The sequence below is a fragment of the Paramisgurnus dabryanus genome, chromosome 15, assembly GCF_030506205.2.
Source record: "Paramisgurnus dabryanus chromosome 15, PD_genome_1.1, whole genome shotgun sequence".
Taxonomy (NCBI): Eukaryota; Metazoa; Chordata; class Actinopteri; order Cypriniformes; family Cobitidae; genus Paramisgurnus; species Paramisgurnus dabryanus.
In genome coordinates, this window is record NC_133351.1 from 31,383,680 (window position 1) to 31,398,662 (window position 14,983).

The window sequence follows — 14,983 nt, forward strand, 5'->3', positions numbered from 1 at the left end:
GTCTTCTAATCTTTTCTCCTATTATGGAAGTCAATGGGACTTCTGATCGGTTTGGTTACAAACATTCCTTAAAATATCTTCTTTTCCTTTGTCCTGTTTGTATTAAAACATCACTCCAGCAGAGCACATGTCATTGATTTAAATGCATGTTTTTATCAGCTTGCTTAAAGTTCAGAAAACTTGACAATTATTAACAGCGTTATGTAGCCATCTGAATACAGCAAAATGTGAGAAGTGCTTTCTTTATGTGGAGGCAGTTCCTTGTACGAGACCACACACACACACACACACACACACACACACACACACACACACACACACACACACACACACACACACACACACAACACACACACACACACACACACACACACACACACACACACACACACACACACACACAGAGAGAGAGAGAGAGAGAGAGAGAGGGAGAAAGGAGAGAGATGTGGTGAATTCACTTTTGGTTATTATGAAATTTACATACTTCTATTGGAAGAGTTTGGTTTCAAAATGCACTTAAAAAAAATTCCGTAGAAATTACAATGTTATTGCAGCTGGGTTTCCGGTGATTTACCGTAGATTTACATTTATGTTATTTACTGGCAAGAGTTTGTTCAAAGTTAAATAAATTTTAAATATTAACAAGTCTTTATCTTTACAGAATAAAACTATACAATAACAGCCTCATGCAAAGCATTCTGGGTCAACCTTTTTCTGTTTTTTGCTTCAGATTTTGTTTCCCAGAATGTTTTGCTTGATGCTGTTTTTTTTTTTTGTTTTACTCTGTAAAGACAAAGATTTGTAAATGTTTAATGTTCATTTAACTTTGAACAAAATGTTGCCAGTAAAAAACATAAATTAAAATCTACGGTAAATTACCGGCAACCCAGCTTCAATTTCTACGGAATTTTTTTACAGTGTGTGATAAACACCATTTAAAATTTTTTTTTTTTACCACTAATATCAATATTGTATCAGGTCAGCATTAAGAAGTAAATTCTTAATTATACCCACCATGTTATTCTGTCATCTTTTCTCCCCTTCTTCCCCAAAACGCAAAAAACATCACTCCTCCTTCTCTGCGGAATGCAATAAATCCGCTCAACAAATCACAGCGCACCATTCCACGCATTGTAAACAATATGGTGGCGCGTTGAATACACACAAAATTCTAGTTTTTCCCATCTACTTTGTACTTTGTGATCAACAAACAAAAACAAAATAATAATTTGACGGCATTGATAAACCTGTGGTGGTTTTCTGTGGCTGGGAAGAAACGTAAGCTTGAGCGACAGAAAAATGACAAAAATAACATGGCAAAGATGAATGCACATTTATATATTGATTCAACAGAAAAAAATTAGAAAAAATTATCAGTTTTTATAATAAATCTTTGAAAATAAAATTATAGATTTGAGGAAAATCTATAAAATTATAGATAGAAGAATTTTATTGTTATTATAACCTAAAGATGCTTGGTGAAAGTTTGTAACAGAAAATAGTTGTTTATCTTCATCACTTTCTTGGTATAGAAAACACTTTTTAACCAAATTATTAAAAATACATTCCATTTTGGAACTTAACTCTTCATTTTTCTTTTCCTCGTTCATTTGTTATGGGGAGTTTTTTTTACGTTTTTCCGTTACCGTCTGTCTAACATGCAGGAGTGCTGAGTTTGCCACGCCCACTTATTTAAATTCCACGATATACATTGAATTGAAAAATGTATGATCTGGTTGACATTTTATTTCCTGCTAACAGTATATACTGTCATGGGCTGTACCAACAGATATTTCATTTAAAGTTTTATTTAATTTACAGCTGGATATTCAAAGATCTTTCCTACCGACAGTTTCATCTATATATAGTACACGGGCCAAGTAGTTATAAATCATAGTCCAAGCAGTCATATCGTATATGTTTTGCCAATATTACCCTTTTAGATAAAAAGTTAATCTTATTACTCAGAACTGCCTGGTCATTTTTGTTCTTGTCAATGCCGGTAATAACGTTTTTAGTATTAGAGACCATGTGCAATAAGAGCTAAAATTCTGCTTCAAAGGTCATTGTATTTATCTTTAAACTTTGGTCACTATTACTGGCAAGGAAGCAGTAAAATGTTTGGTTGTATTTGCGCATCAGTACATTATGTCGTAAAAATTGTGTGTAGCACAGTGATGTTCCTACAGTTACTTATTCCTATAAAAATAAAAAAGCTCTTAAAACACTTTTGAGGACTGACCGAATTATTTACACTGGCCATCCCGGGACATTATAAAACATTATTTAAATCCATATGAGAATGGGACGTTGCTATTATACATTGAATAAAGATTTTTTGATATCTTTTCTGTTTGTGCAAACTTATTGGCCAAAGCTAAGATATTGGGGAAAAAACTCAAATATAGATTTCATTGGGTTTAAACATTTTAGAGCCACTAGTGGCATTCTGTCAACCAAATATAACAAATGCAATAAAACAATATTGAACATGTTTCCTAAACACTTGTTAGCTTCTTTTCACTATCTGGCACTTACATTTGTCTATAGAGCCAACTGAAACTAATTCAAGTATCCACTTTTAGATGTGTTAAGACCATTAGAAATGTCCAGTGTAGTTTACTTCAGTTATGGCCAACTTTTTAAAGCTGCTTTTCTTAATTTTTTATTGATCTTTCCACATTTGATTTGTTTTCAACAAGGGATTAATTATGCCTTCTTTGAACACTTGTAAATAGTTTGTGTGTTGCAATAAAAGAGGCCCTGCCCTCCATCTTTGAAGCCGCTTATGCAATCTGTAACCATAAGTAGAAGACAGGTGCAAGACCTCTTGCATTATTAGAAAACACATTAACCATTTATATTTTTAAAATTGATTGCAGTAAAGTTTGGGAATATTTTAAAGTCCCCCTGTGGTGAAAATCAAGTTTTTATTGTTGTTTATATGTCTGTGTGCTGTTTTTAATATGCTTCAAGACAAAACATGTGCAAATCAATCATTCAACTTCATTGCTGAGTATTTTCTCAATAAAATGTGACCGAAACATGTAACCAATAACATTATCACATTTAAACGAGTGTATCAGTAGTTTGAGCCATAGATATTTATGGATCCTGCATAGATGTGTTCAAACAGCACTGCTGCTTCAGCTCTGCTTCTGTGATGAATGCTCTTATCTGTTAAATCAACCCTAAAAATTAGGGGTGTGACGGATCACAAAACTCAAGGTTTGGATCACGTTACAGTTTTTGAGGCATGGATCGGATCATTTTTCATTTTTCGGATCAGTAAAAAAGGCGAGGAAAATCTAATAACAAATAAAGAAATCGCAAACATTTATAAAAAAGAAGAGTGTTGCACATTAAGTTAGGTCTAAAAGTTGCATTCGGTAGAGAAATCAAATCAAATGAATAATAACACTGTCTTTTATTGTATGAATTAAATATAATTATTATTATTTTTGTCTCTTTGTCTTGGGTTGTTTTTATTAGAAAAAGAATAATGTGGAAATCATTTAGTTTGAGAGGTGTGGCATAATTTGCATATTCATAGATCAGCGTAAACAAAATAGAGATGTAATGATTACTGGTTTAATGGATAACCGAGATAAAAAAAGTCCTATTAAGGGTCACACTAAACCCGTTTTAAACGCTTGGATAAGCAAGGCACCGCACTGCCTTTTTTGATCACTTTAAAAAGAAGCAGGGTGACTCGGCTTTTAGCTAAGCAACCACAGAGTAAGCTGTCTTGTCAATCAAATATTGAAGCCGAGCTCTCTTTTGTTGTTAACTCTCATATTAGCAGAAACTTTAAAAAGATGCTTGGACAATGGAAAAACGTGGATGACGTTGGGAGCTTTCCGCTCGTAGCGCTCCTTCAAAAGCGCGTGCAAAAAACAGCGCATATAAACAGCGCGCATAACACTCACTGCTCATAGCAAATTATTTAAAAAAGTTGCCTGCAACTGCCGTAAACGTGTTTAGTGTGATCGGTGTGAATATCATTAGCATTTTAGCTAATTGCGATTGCCTTTTTTCTGAAATTTGGTTTCAAAGCTACAACCCGCATCTCATGAATGAGACGTGAGGAGAGGAAATTTACATAAATTTTGTGGATTTGGTATCATACAATGTGTTTGCATGGTTTATGGTTTAAAAAACATATTATTTTCCACAAACTGTACATTTTTGTAGCTCCAGATATCCTGTATTTCTAAAACGCACTGATTTTGTACAAAACTCATCGATCTGAAAAGCGCTGTGTCCCTGATTGGCCAGCTAATCTTTACATTGTGATTGGCCTGAATACCTCTGACGTCAGCCGGAAATGTGACGCTCCTTACCATGTTTGAAAGATTCGGTTGCTAACAGGAGTTAACTTGCAGGCTGTGAGTCCAAGCGGGAGGAATTATGATAAAGTCGGTCTTGTCTACATCACCAATCCCAGGAAGTAAACTGTTGCCAGCAACTGTTTACAATCCGTGTGTTTGTTGTAGTCCAAGAAAAGAGATTTACGTTGGAGACGATAACTCGTGCATCGTTTACTTTGGAATTTGTACCTTTTGCATATCGTTAACATCTACTAATACACATTTATACACCAAAGGAAATGTAAAATCGTGAATCGGACCATAGGTGCTCTTTAAAATATTTGAATATTTTTTTCCATTCCTATTTCGTATATTTCATCTTAATATTCTAAAGGCGGTAGTACACCGGGCGCGCAGCTCAGCGCTGTGCAACGCCGAGTCGCGTCTAGGACAACTCAGAGGTATCGTACAGTGGACGTGCACATTAAATAGTGTGAACTTAGTCAGATAGCATCTACTTCAAAATGCAAAATATAAGTTAGCAGCCAATGTTAATAGTTAATGATTTGGGACAAATATGATGTTATTTAATGTTATACTATGTGAGTGGCGCTCTGTGGCACTACAGCGATTTAAACTACTTCCTGAGTCGTAGCTGGGCGCCGCAGACAGGCGCCACCTATCGGCGCCGGTGTGCGTATACTCATAGAAAACAACGTGTTCGTTTTTTTGTTTTTGTTTTTTTGGAACAGCGCGACGCTTAGCTGCGCGTCCGGTGTGCGATCCCCTTTAAATATCTAAGTTGTGTTCTTAGAAAGGATGTACTTGCATTATAATGCTATTTTATTGTCATATATAATCAGTGATATTAAATTGACAATTCTATCAACTATCGCCATTATTTCTGGGGCAAAAAAACAACTTATGAGAAGTAGCTATTATGACAGGCCTACGTGTCAATGTCACGGCTTGAAAACCCCTATCCAGCATCAGCTATTTTAATCAATAACGTCAGACAAACACATTCATTCATGTCTACTCCCATGTGTTTGTAATGACAGTGCATCACTGACTGAATTTCAATCCAAAACATTTTCACATTTAGGAAAATCTAGTTGTACTGACGCATGTTTACTTAATATTTCTTTAGACAGATCCATCTTTTCTATCCAGTTTCCATTAAATGATCTGATCTGATGAGTTTAAAGCCCCGTTTTACTGTTTCTTCTGCGAGTGCAGGTCATGTGCGTTGTGCAGCTTGCTCTTGGATCCTAAAGCACACTTACAAGTTTCTTACAACATATGTAGTGGGCTTACATGTAAAATCTATTTTAAATTTGGTTTGCATCAGTCCTTTTTTTTTTACATTTCTAGAAATTGTTTGCAAAACCATCATAATATTGATAACCGTGGTGATTTTGGTCATTATTACCGTGATGTAAAATTTTCATAGTTTCATCTCTAAACAAAATGAAGGGTGTAGAGTTACATTCAAGGTGTTTTAAAGCTTAGGCTATTATGATGCTCAAATATAAAATTACCGACTATAATAGGAGTTTAAAAGTCCTGAACATAATTAATAAAGCTAGTGAAATAACCTTACACCCCTCACAAAAACTGTTGCCCTCATTGGCCGTCTATGATCATTTTGTCTTGTTGATGCTTTCTGGGATTCCAAACATTTTTGTTTGTGTTCTCTTGTTCGGTTGCTTCGGCCCCCCGCCTGTCTGAACAATACAGTGGAATTTCCATCTGGATCATGCAGACAGAGGTAGATTGTAACTGTGTGAATGAGGTCAAAATATGTTTGATGTCTGAGGCCTCATTGTTAAAGTTGAAGATCATGACACATCACAATAAACTATTTTAGAATAAAACTAGATTATATTACAAAGTACAAAAAAATGAAAACATTCCCATAGACACCCACAGGTGTTTGTTATCAAGACCATTGAAAAGCCTAACAATGTCATTTGTCTGACCTTCATTGTTTAATCTGTGTTGGTTACATGCTGCTAAACAAAGCGTGTGGTTAAGATACTTCAAAAAAGAAATCAAAGTGAAAGAAATCTTTCTGCACTTCTTCTTAACTCTTTCACCGCCAGCGTTTTTAAAAAAGTTGCCAGCCAGCACCAGCGTTTTTCATGATTTTCACCAAAGTTTAATGCCTTCCAGAAAATGTTCTTCTTTAAATATATAAACATACAATATACCAAATGAAAGAACAGACCCTCTGCTTTCAAACAAAAAAAACCGTTTCATCCTACCTTTAGTGGTTCTTTTGCAATCAGCTTTTGAATATGGGTAGGTTTTTGCAAAAACACCATATTTTGAGCATAATTCCATTTTTGTGATGGACTTTTCATAGAGATCCCATTCAGAGCGATCTTTAAAACAGACACAGACATGCAGCAGCTTGCCATAGGGCAATACTTCCGGTTTTAAAAAGTTGTGGAAGTTGCGCCACCTGATGGATAATAGCGGTATTGCGGAAAGACGGAAAATCTCGTCAATGGCGGGGAAAGAGTTAATTACCACAATTTTCAAAATGGATAAACACCTTCATTTTTGTTGCAGCTGCATAGTTTGACTGCTGTCCAGAGCATCCAGATACTGAAAGACTATTTGATTTTTTTCTCGGCTCACCTGAATGTTTTTTTTTTTTTTTGAATATGTAACGTTTCTTTGCTTTGATGAGCTTTTTTGTTGCTTTTTGTTCTCTGCAGACATACATTGGCAGTGTGGTGATCTCCATGAACCCCTACAAGCCACTGCCCATCTACACAGCAGAGAAAGTAGAGGAGTATCGCAACAGGAACTTCTATGAGCTCAGTCCACACATGTAAGTCTAAAATCCTTTTCATTCATCCAGTCTATGTCCAGACTCTCAAAACAACTAAAAGGAATATTCAATTTTCTTAAAAGAAAAATCCAGATAATTTACTCACCACCATGTCATCCAAAATGTTGATGTCTTTCTTTGTTCAGTCGAGAAGAAATTATGTTTTCTGAGGAAAACATTGCAGGATTTTTCTCATTTTAATGGACTTTAATAGAGCCCAACATTTAATACTTAACTCAACACTTAACAGTTTTTTTCAGCAGAGTTTCAAAGGACTCTAAACGATCCCAAACGAGGCATAAGGGTCTTATCTAGCAAAACGATTGTCATTTTTGACAAGAAAAATAAAAAATATGCACTTTTAAACCACAACTTTTGGTTTAGATCTGGTCGTCATGCACTAGCGTGACCCGACGCAATACGTCATCACGTCAAGAGGTCACAGAGGGCAAACGCAAAACTCCGCCCCAGTGTTTACAAGTGTTGAGAACGAGGACCGTTCCTACGTTGTTTTATGTCAACTGATACTAATTAATGTCTTTGTGTCAGTTTTTTGTTTACAATGGTCCGCAAATGTGCCTTTTATATATGTAACACGTGACCTCTCTACGTCACTACGCATTTACGTTAGGTTGCGCTGGATCGGATTTAGACGAGAAGTTGTGGTTTAAAAGAGCATATTTTTTATTTTTCTTGTCAAAAATGACAATCGTTTTGCTAGATAAGACCCTTATGCCTCGTTTGGGATCATTTAGAGTCTTTTGAAACTCTGTTGAAAAAAACTGTTAAGTGTTGAGTTAAGTATTAAATGTTGGGCTCTATTAAAGTCCATTAAAATGAGAAAAATCCTGCAATGTTTTCCTCAAAAAACATAATTTCTTCTCGACTGAACAAAGAAAGACATCAACATTTTGGATGACATGGTGGTGAGTAAATTATCTGGATTTTTCTTTTAAGAAAATTGAATATTCCTTTAAATAAGGTTTCATGGAACTAATTTATGAATCTATATTGATAAAAATGGTAAACTGAAAGACATAATTTATTTTATTAAATCAGCGGGACCAGATGGTTTATACCATTTGACGAATGCAGAAGAACTTTTAATATTAGGAGAAGATCCACCAACATGTTTTTTTCTGTCAAAATCCTTAATCTGTGATTCCCATGTTACTAGATTGTGCTGGGTTTAGTTGTAAAAAAAGATGGGCGGGACATGGCTGAAATGGTGTTTAAAAACTTTGCATCTGATGCAATAATAATGTGAAGGTCCACTCCCTGGCAGTTTTATGTTTGCTAAGTGCTTCTTTTAGGACGGTCTGTAACCAGAGTGGGATTTATTGACTTTACCCCTGAGACATGATGTCCAGTCTTTAAAGAGGACGGGTAACTCCCTATTATGCCCTGCTGCCACTAATGACCATCTGCCAGCTGCCTGTCCCCAATGCCAAATCAAAAGAAAGCACTCTGCCAACGACGCTTGTCCTGTAGAGATACATCATGGCCTAGTCTGACTTAGATTTACAGTAAATACTTATCTTTAAGCCATGTTTCAAACACACATTTAGCATTTTTAAGAGCCAGTGAAAGTGCTGATGCTGTACAGCCCCAGCAAAGCATGCCAGATCTTCTGCATCTTTCTACAGCTTACACCAGCACCCTAAAGATTTTTAGGTATGTTCGGCTCCCTTCTTGACCTTCATATTGAGTATATTATGGAAGATTAAACAACCGATAAAGTAAATATTCAATTGCTTTCAGTTTTTCCCCACTTTTTTTACAGTGATTTTCCCTGGAAAATGAAATCAAATCTTCTCCAGTTTCTTAATTTGTCTCTTGTGTGCTTCTTAGCTCTTCGTGTTCATCTGATTTCCTTCAAGCAAATATTTGCTCTGGAATGTACGCTCTCCTTCCATCTAAGATTCTTCGCTATTCATGTATTTTAGTATTTTGTACAGTGATGTCAGGGTTGATACTCTCCATTCTTGTCTGATCCTAAGCCAGACTCGGATGCATATTCCAGAGCAGCTGTTTCTCTCTCATGTCTGGGAAGCAGACCTCTTTAGATGGTTCTGGTTTACAGGCCTCATGGGCCCATACATTCCAGTGGCTTGGGACAATAGGCCGTAACTGGTGCTGTTAACAGCAGTATTTATGGTCATCATCTCCGTAAACATGACAGTCAGAAATAGGGAGTAGTTAAATCATATAGCCCACTGTTGTCAGGTTTTGGGTGTGTTTTGTCAAGTCTGTGCTTGTTTTATTATTTTCATAAATATGAGAGCTAAATTCAAGATTAGCATACCCCTGGACAAGTTTCAGTGCTTAAAGTAGTTGGCTGGTCAGATAGGGGTTGCTTTGCAGGTGTAATTCTTGGGTAAAGGCTTCAACAATGTTCAGAAATATCTTGTGACCTATGCTGTGATCTTAGAGCATCTTACACCATTGTCTCACTTGGACCTGAACCAAACTCAGCAAGCAAAAATTCACACATTGCAAATACTGAATGTACTTGCCTTTGATTAAATGCAATAAAAACTGACTCCCATAGAAGAACAAGCAAAACCATTGTGTGGGATTTTGATGTGCATACTCAGGCTATGCTGGATTCCACTGTAAGGTCAGAGTTTCATACCAAGTTTATCATAAAATGCTATTAAGATACCATTAATACTTTTTGAGTTACAGGCATGCTAACTTTGGTAAATGAAAAAATTTCTTTTTACTGAAATATCACTCTTGCATATAATGCAACAAACACTGATAAAGTCAACATATTCTACAAATGTGTAGACTTTGTGTTTAAACAAAATAATATTGCGGCTAACCTTTATAACCTTTATATGAGCAGTCATGGCCCAATGTTTAGAGAGTTGCTGGTTCAAGTATTAAACATATCGTGAAAATATGACTTTTCCCCATGTTTAAGTGCTATAATAGGCTTTATGCCCAGCTGCACTACTTCCTGAACTTCAGCCAGCTCCTTGTTTCCTGTCTGCCATTATTGGACAAACTGATTAATCCATGTGTGCCTGACCTCAGTAGTCACAACAGCAATAATCAGGCACACCTGGGTCAATCAGTTTTTCAATAATGGCAGACAGGAAACAAGGAGCTGGCTGAGGTTCAGGAAGTTGGCCAGCTGGGCATAAATCCTATTGGGTCCCCAGTGCTTCTATTAACCTAGAAAATGTGAAAAGATCAACCCAGTTACTTCGTTTTGGTAAACCTGTCTCTGCAAGCATGTGAAAAAATAGGTAATTTGAAATCTGGCTCCCCTTGTGATGTCAGAAGGGGGAAAGTCCGCCCCTTAATTGCACTATCCAACCATGGCACTGCCATTTAGTGAAGAGATCAGCTCATTTGCATTTTAAAGGACACACCCAAAACCCGCACATTTTTACTTACACCTAAAAAGTGGCAATTTTATCTGTATGGTATTTTGAGCTAAAACTTCTTTTTAATAAATCGACTGTGCTGCTTAAATCCAAAGATCTATATCTAAACTTGTGTGCCTGTTTGTGAGCAGTAGTCTGTGCTGTTTGCTATGAGGGAGAGCGCTCATCCATAATCCTGACTAAATGTTTCAGAGCCATTGGTAAATTATACACTACCTGGATGCATTACACTGTAATTGTTGCTTTTAATTAATTTCTCAGTAAATAGGCAATTGGGAAAACATTTGATAAGTAGTTTTTGATTGCTGGAATGTGAGCTTGAACTTTAGCATTGAGGTTGTTTGGGTTAATAACCCGGCATGGGGCACTTCATTCTGGCAACCAAACATGGTTCAAGAACCCTTGTGTCACTTTACCCTCACAGACATCAAGAAGTGATGTATTGCTGTGTGTTTTCAGGTGTGTGTGTGTTTGTGTGTGTGTGTGTGTGTGTGTGTGTGTGTACCTGGTAATTATCACGTTGCGGGGACCAATTGTCCCCACAAAGATAGGAATACCAGTGTTTTTGTGACCTTGTGGGGACATTTTGATGTCCCCATGAGGAAACATGCTTATAAATCAAACAGAATGATGTTTCTTGAGAATGTGAAGTATCAGAACGTTTTGTGTGATGGTTGGGGTTAGGGAATGGGGCAGTTAAGGGGAATAGAATATACAGTTTGTACAGTATAAAATGCATTACGTCTATGGAATGTCCCCACAAAACATGGAAACCAGAATGTGTGTGTGTGCGTGTGCGTGCGCGTGCGCGTGTGTGTGTGTACAAGTGGACAAGTGTAAATGCATCCGGTTGCTCCATATGTCAGCACTTTACTTCTCTTAAACGTAAACATGTCACTCACAAGTAAGACAATACTCTAAATATCTGTTTAGCGAAGACACATTTATATGGCTGAATGTAAATGAAACAGTTTTAACAAATCCGAAAGGTATCAGATCAGAGAAAATGCATGAAGTGACCAGGTGTAAAAATGCTTCACTGCGTTTACATCAGACAGATGGATCTTCACTGTGTGACAGTGATGTTTAGGATGTTTTTAGTCATTATTTACTCAGCCTTACTTTAATGCCACTTCTGAAATATAATTAAATATAATCCATTATTTTGGAAAAATGTTGACTTGTAACATTTTTCCTTCTGCATGAAAATAATTTGGTTTTGAATGAAATTTGAATTTACAAAAATACCTCATGTTTTTCCAAACGTTACTTCTTTATTTTAAAAGACTTGGAAAAAAGTAAATAAGGTGTATACGGTACTTGATATAAGAGAGTCTTTACATTAATGTTAATAATGACATGGTAAATCAATCGTCTCTTATTGCATATGTAATGCCAACCCTCTCTTCCTTTATGAGTTCTGCTGTGTCCTTTGGGCCTGCATGCACCTGCTACCCGATACTGCTTATCCTACATCACTGCCCCTTCTGATGTGCAGCTGGGTCCAGGCTATTAGGCCTATTGTGTCTGTTAAGAGAGGAGTGCAGGCGACAGATGTTACAGTCATAGTTCTATCCAAAATCTAGTAAGCCACCCATATAAAAAGCATTTTAAGACATTATAGGTGTTCCTGACTATATGTAAAGGCTCCCGACCTTTTAAAATGCCTTTTGGTCTAATACTAAATTGGCATGAAATGTTTATATATTGTACTTCACTGGGACTGGTGCCAGCATTCATCATCTTAAGCATTTTCATTAAACATCAGTGAGAAATTCACAAGTGACTCGTCAATGTCAGTTCTCACTTGGCTGTCCAATCACAGTAGAGGACACGTAGGATAAACATCACAACAACCAACCGGCGCATCGTTTAACGACTGATAAACACAGCCACCAAAGCGCTCAGCTGAAAAAAAGCTGGCAGCTGGCGTCCGCTTGACGTATCAGCTGCGTTTAAAAGCTTTGGTGTGCACAAGTCTTGAGATAATGGTGAAAGAAACTAGTGATCGAACTATACTGTATGGATTTTTTTAGTGCCGATACCGTTTTTTGTTTTTTTTTCATCAGCCTTAGCCGATGACCGATACAGACTGCCGATTTTCTTGAGCCGATATTTGGAGCCGATACTGCTTTTGTTCACTCAATTTACATCATAAAAATGACACGGTGATGCCAAATGTAACAAGTCTCAAGTCTATCACTAAAGGAAACATGGTATATCCGAAAGGTTAAATACCCAGCAACAGTAATTTGTATTTGTACCATTAAACACAACAGCAGTTGACCATAGTGCTTTACAATTGACAAAAGCATAAAAAAATATAAGATAAACCAAAAGAATTGGATGTATAAAACTTCCTTAAAAGGCCAAAGCAAGGAAATTAGATTTTAATTTAGTTTTAAACTTTCACTATTTCATAATCTAGGCCCAACTAGGCCTGTCACGATAATGACTATATTGATTTATCGAACAATAGGTGAGAATGACGTTGGTAGTTTTAGAAGAGGCGATATATTACCATAGTGTTTACATGTGTGTTTGTTTGCAAAAAATGAAGGTCATTAGCATTTTTTCCTCTGTCATTTTTGTCTGCTGTCTCTCTTGGAAGAGTGGCACATGCAGCTCAGGGTCCACATGTGGACTTACACAGAGAGAGAGAAAGAGAGAGAGGGTGAGCGAAGAGAAAGCTACTCAAGCTGAAATTTTATGTTTTTCTGGTGAATACTTATACATTTTGAAAGAATAAATCCAACTGAAATTGGTTTTAAAGATACAACACGCATCTCTGACGTGAGAAGAGGAAATTAATGTAATGAGCCGGCATGCCTTCTCTGTTCAAAAACAGAGGCAATGAAAAGAGCAATACAAATTAAAAGTCATCTGTAACATAACCTTAACATGTAGTGTTTAGATCTGTAAAGGTGTAGCTATTATAAACGTGAATGCGCGTAATGGCGCAAACTCACAGATGAGATCAGAGTAACACCCATTTTAAGAAATAAACCCTCACTATTAGCTGTTTAAAATTGAAATGCATATTTTATAATATTTATTTATGTTTTAAATATTTAGAATATTCTTTTTTTCTTACATTTCAATTTCATATTAATATTTCATATTTTTCATCTTAATATTCTTAAAAATCAAAGTTGTGTTCTTAGAAAGTATGTAATTGCATTATTATGCTATTTTATTGTCATATTATATTCAGAGACATAAAATGGTCTTAAAAAGACAATACAATCTACTATCGCCATCATTTATGGGGCAATTAACCGACATATGACTAGTAGCTATAGTTACGGGCCTAGGCCAACTATTTCAAATGCACGATCACCCCTCACCTTCAACTGTAATCTTGGCTGGGAAAGCGTATACGTTTTTGTAGATACAAACATCCTAAAGATTTTTTTTCTTTTAATAAATAAAAAATTGAGTGGTGCCAGATCATTTAGGGAATTAAAAAAAGTAATAATATCTTACAATCAATTCTGTAACACACAGTCAGTTTAGCAACTTTAAAATCTGGGGCCGTATTCACAAAGAATTTTTAAGGCTAAAAGTAGCTCCTAACTGGCGAATTTAGGAGCAACTCCTAAAAATACTGGGCGTGTCACTCCTAAATTTAGGACTCCTAATTTTTTTCACTAAGAGTAATTCACAAAGCATTTTAGCCCTAAAAGTAGCACCTAAGTCTGGGACAGCTTAAAAGAAGTCGAGAGGACTCCTAACTCACTAAGACCTATTCACAAAAGATCTTAAAATGTCTTAGGTGCTGATCCTCCTTAACATGGATAGATTCACCAACTCAAAAGCATTGCACATAACACTTAAAAGCACACTTTAATGTAAGCATATTGTTTATGACATTTGTTTCATAATTCATTACATTCATGGCAAGCAGGAAGTTTTTTTAGAATTACATGAAACAATAATGAAATTAAATATTTAATATTATAGGCATACCTGTTGCCATGCTAGTCTGTTTAAAGGCTGCAATCTCAACCCTCTACTGCGATTGTTGCATACCACCGCCTCTCGCAGTCGTCCGGGGTCCGCGACACAAGCGGGAATGCTGCATTGATCTGCAACAAATCCTCTCCCATCAGTAATGCGCGGGTTGATCCGAATTGAGTGGATGCCTGAGGTCACCCGCGGATTTTTTGCGGTCCGAGTTGCGGGCGGGTTAGTTGAAGACGTTGTTCGGTGGCCGGTTGTTTTGTACATTGACCCGCGCATCATTGTCTCGCATGTCTCACGCTTAGTTTTGCTTGATATCTCAGTGCCGAATTTCCCTTTTATTACGTTTCTTTTTTCCAGCACCAACTGGGACAGTAGCAGTAACTGATCCTGCATCCAGTTGGGCTTTCTTTTCCGTTTTGGCGAGTTCATAATCCACCGTCATTTATTTATTACATTAGGATTCTTCA

At 36.5% G+C, this 14,983-nt stretch overlaps 1 protein-coding gene and 1 long non-coding RNA gene across 6 annotated transcripts in view; one reads left to right on the forward strand and one right to left on the reverse strand.

Moving 5' to 3' along the window:
• Positions 1-14,983, reverse strand: part of LOC135782653 (uncharacterized) — a 237,809-nt gene that overhangs the window by 113,458 nt on the left and 109,368 nt on the right. The gene's annotated exons all lie outside the window — the stretch shown is intronic.
• myo1b (myosin IB) overlaps positions 1-14,983 on the forward strand; it is a 114,240-nt gene that overhangs the window by 20,252 nt on the left and 79,005 nt on the right. For all 5 annotated transcript variants that reach the window (XM_065293074.2, XM_065293075.2, XM_065293076.2 and 2 more), the window contains exon 3: positions 7,037-7,152. In XM_065293074.2, the coding sequence (XP_065149146.1) occupies positions 7,037-7,152 (116 nt within the window). The remainder of the gene's footprint in view (positions 1-7,036; positions 7,153-14,983) is intronic.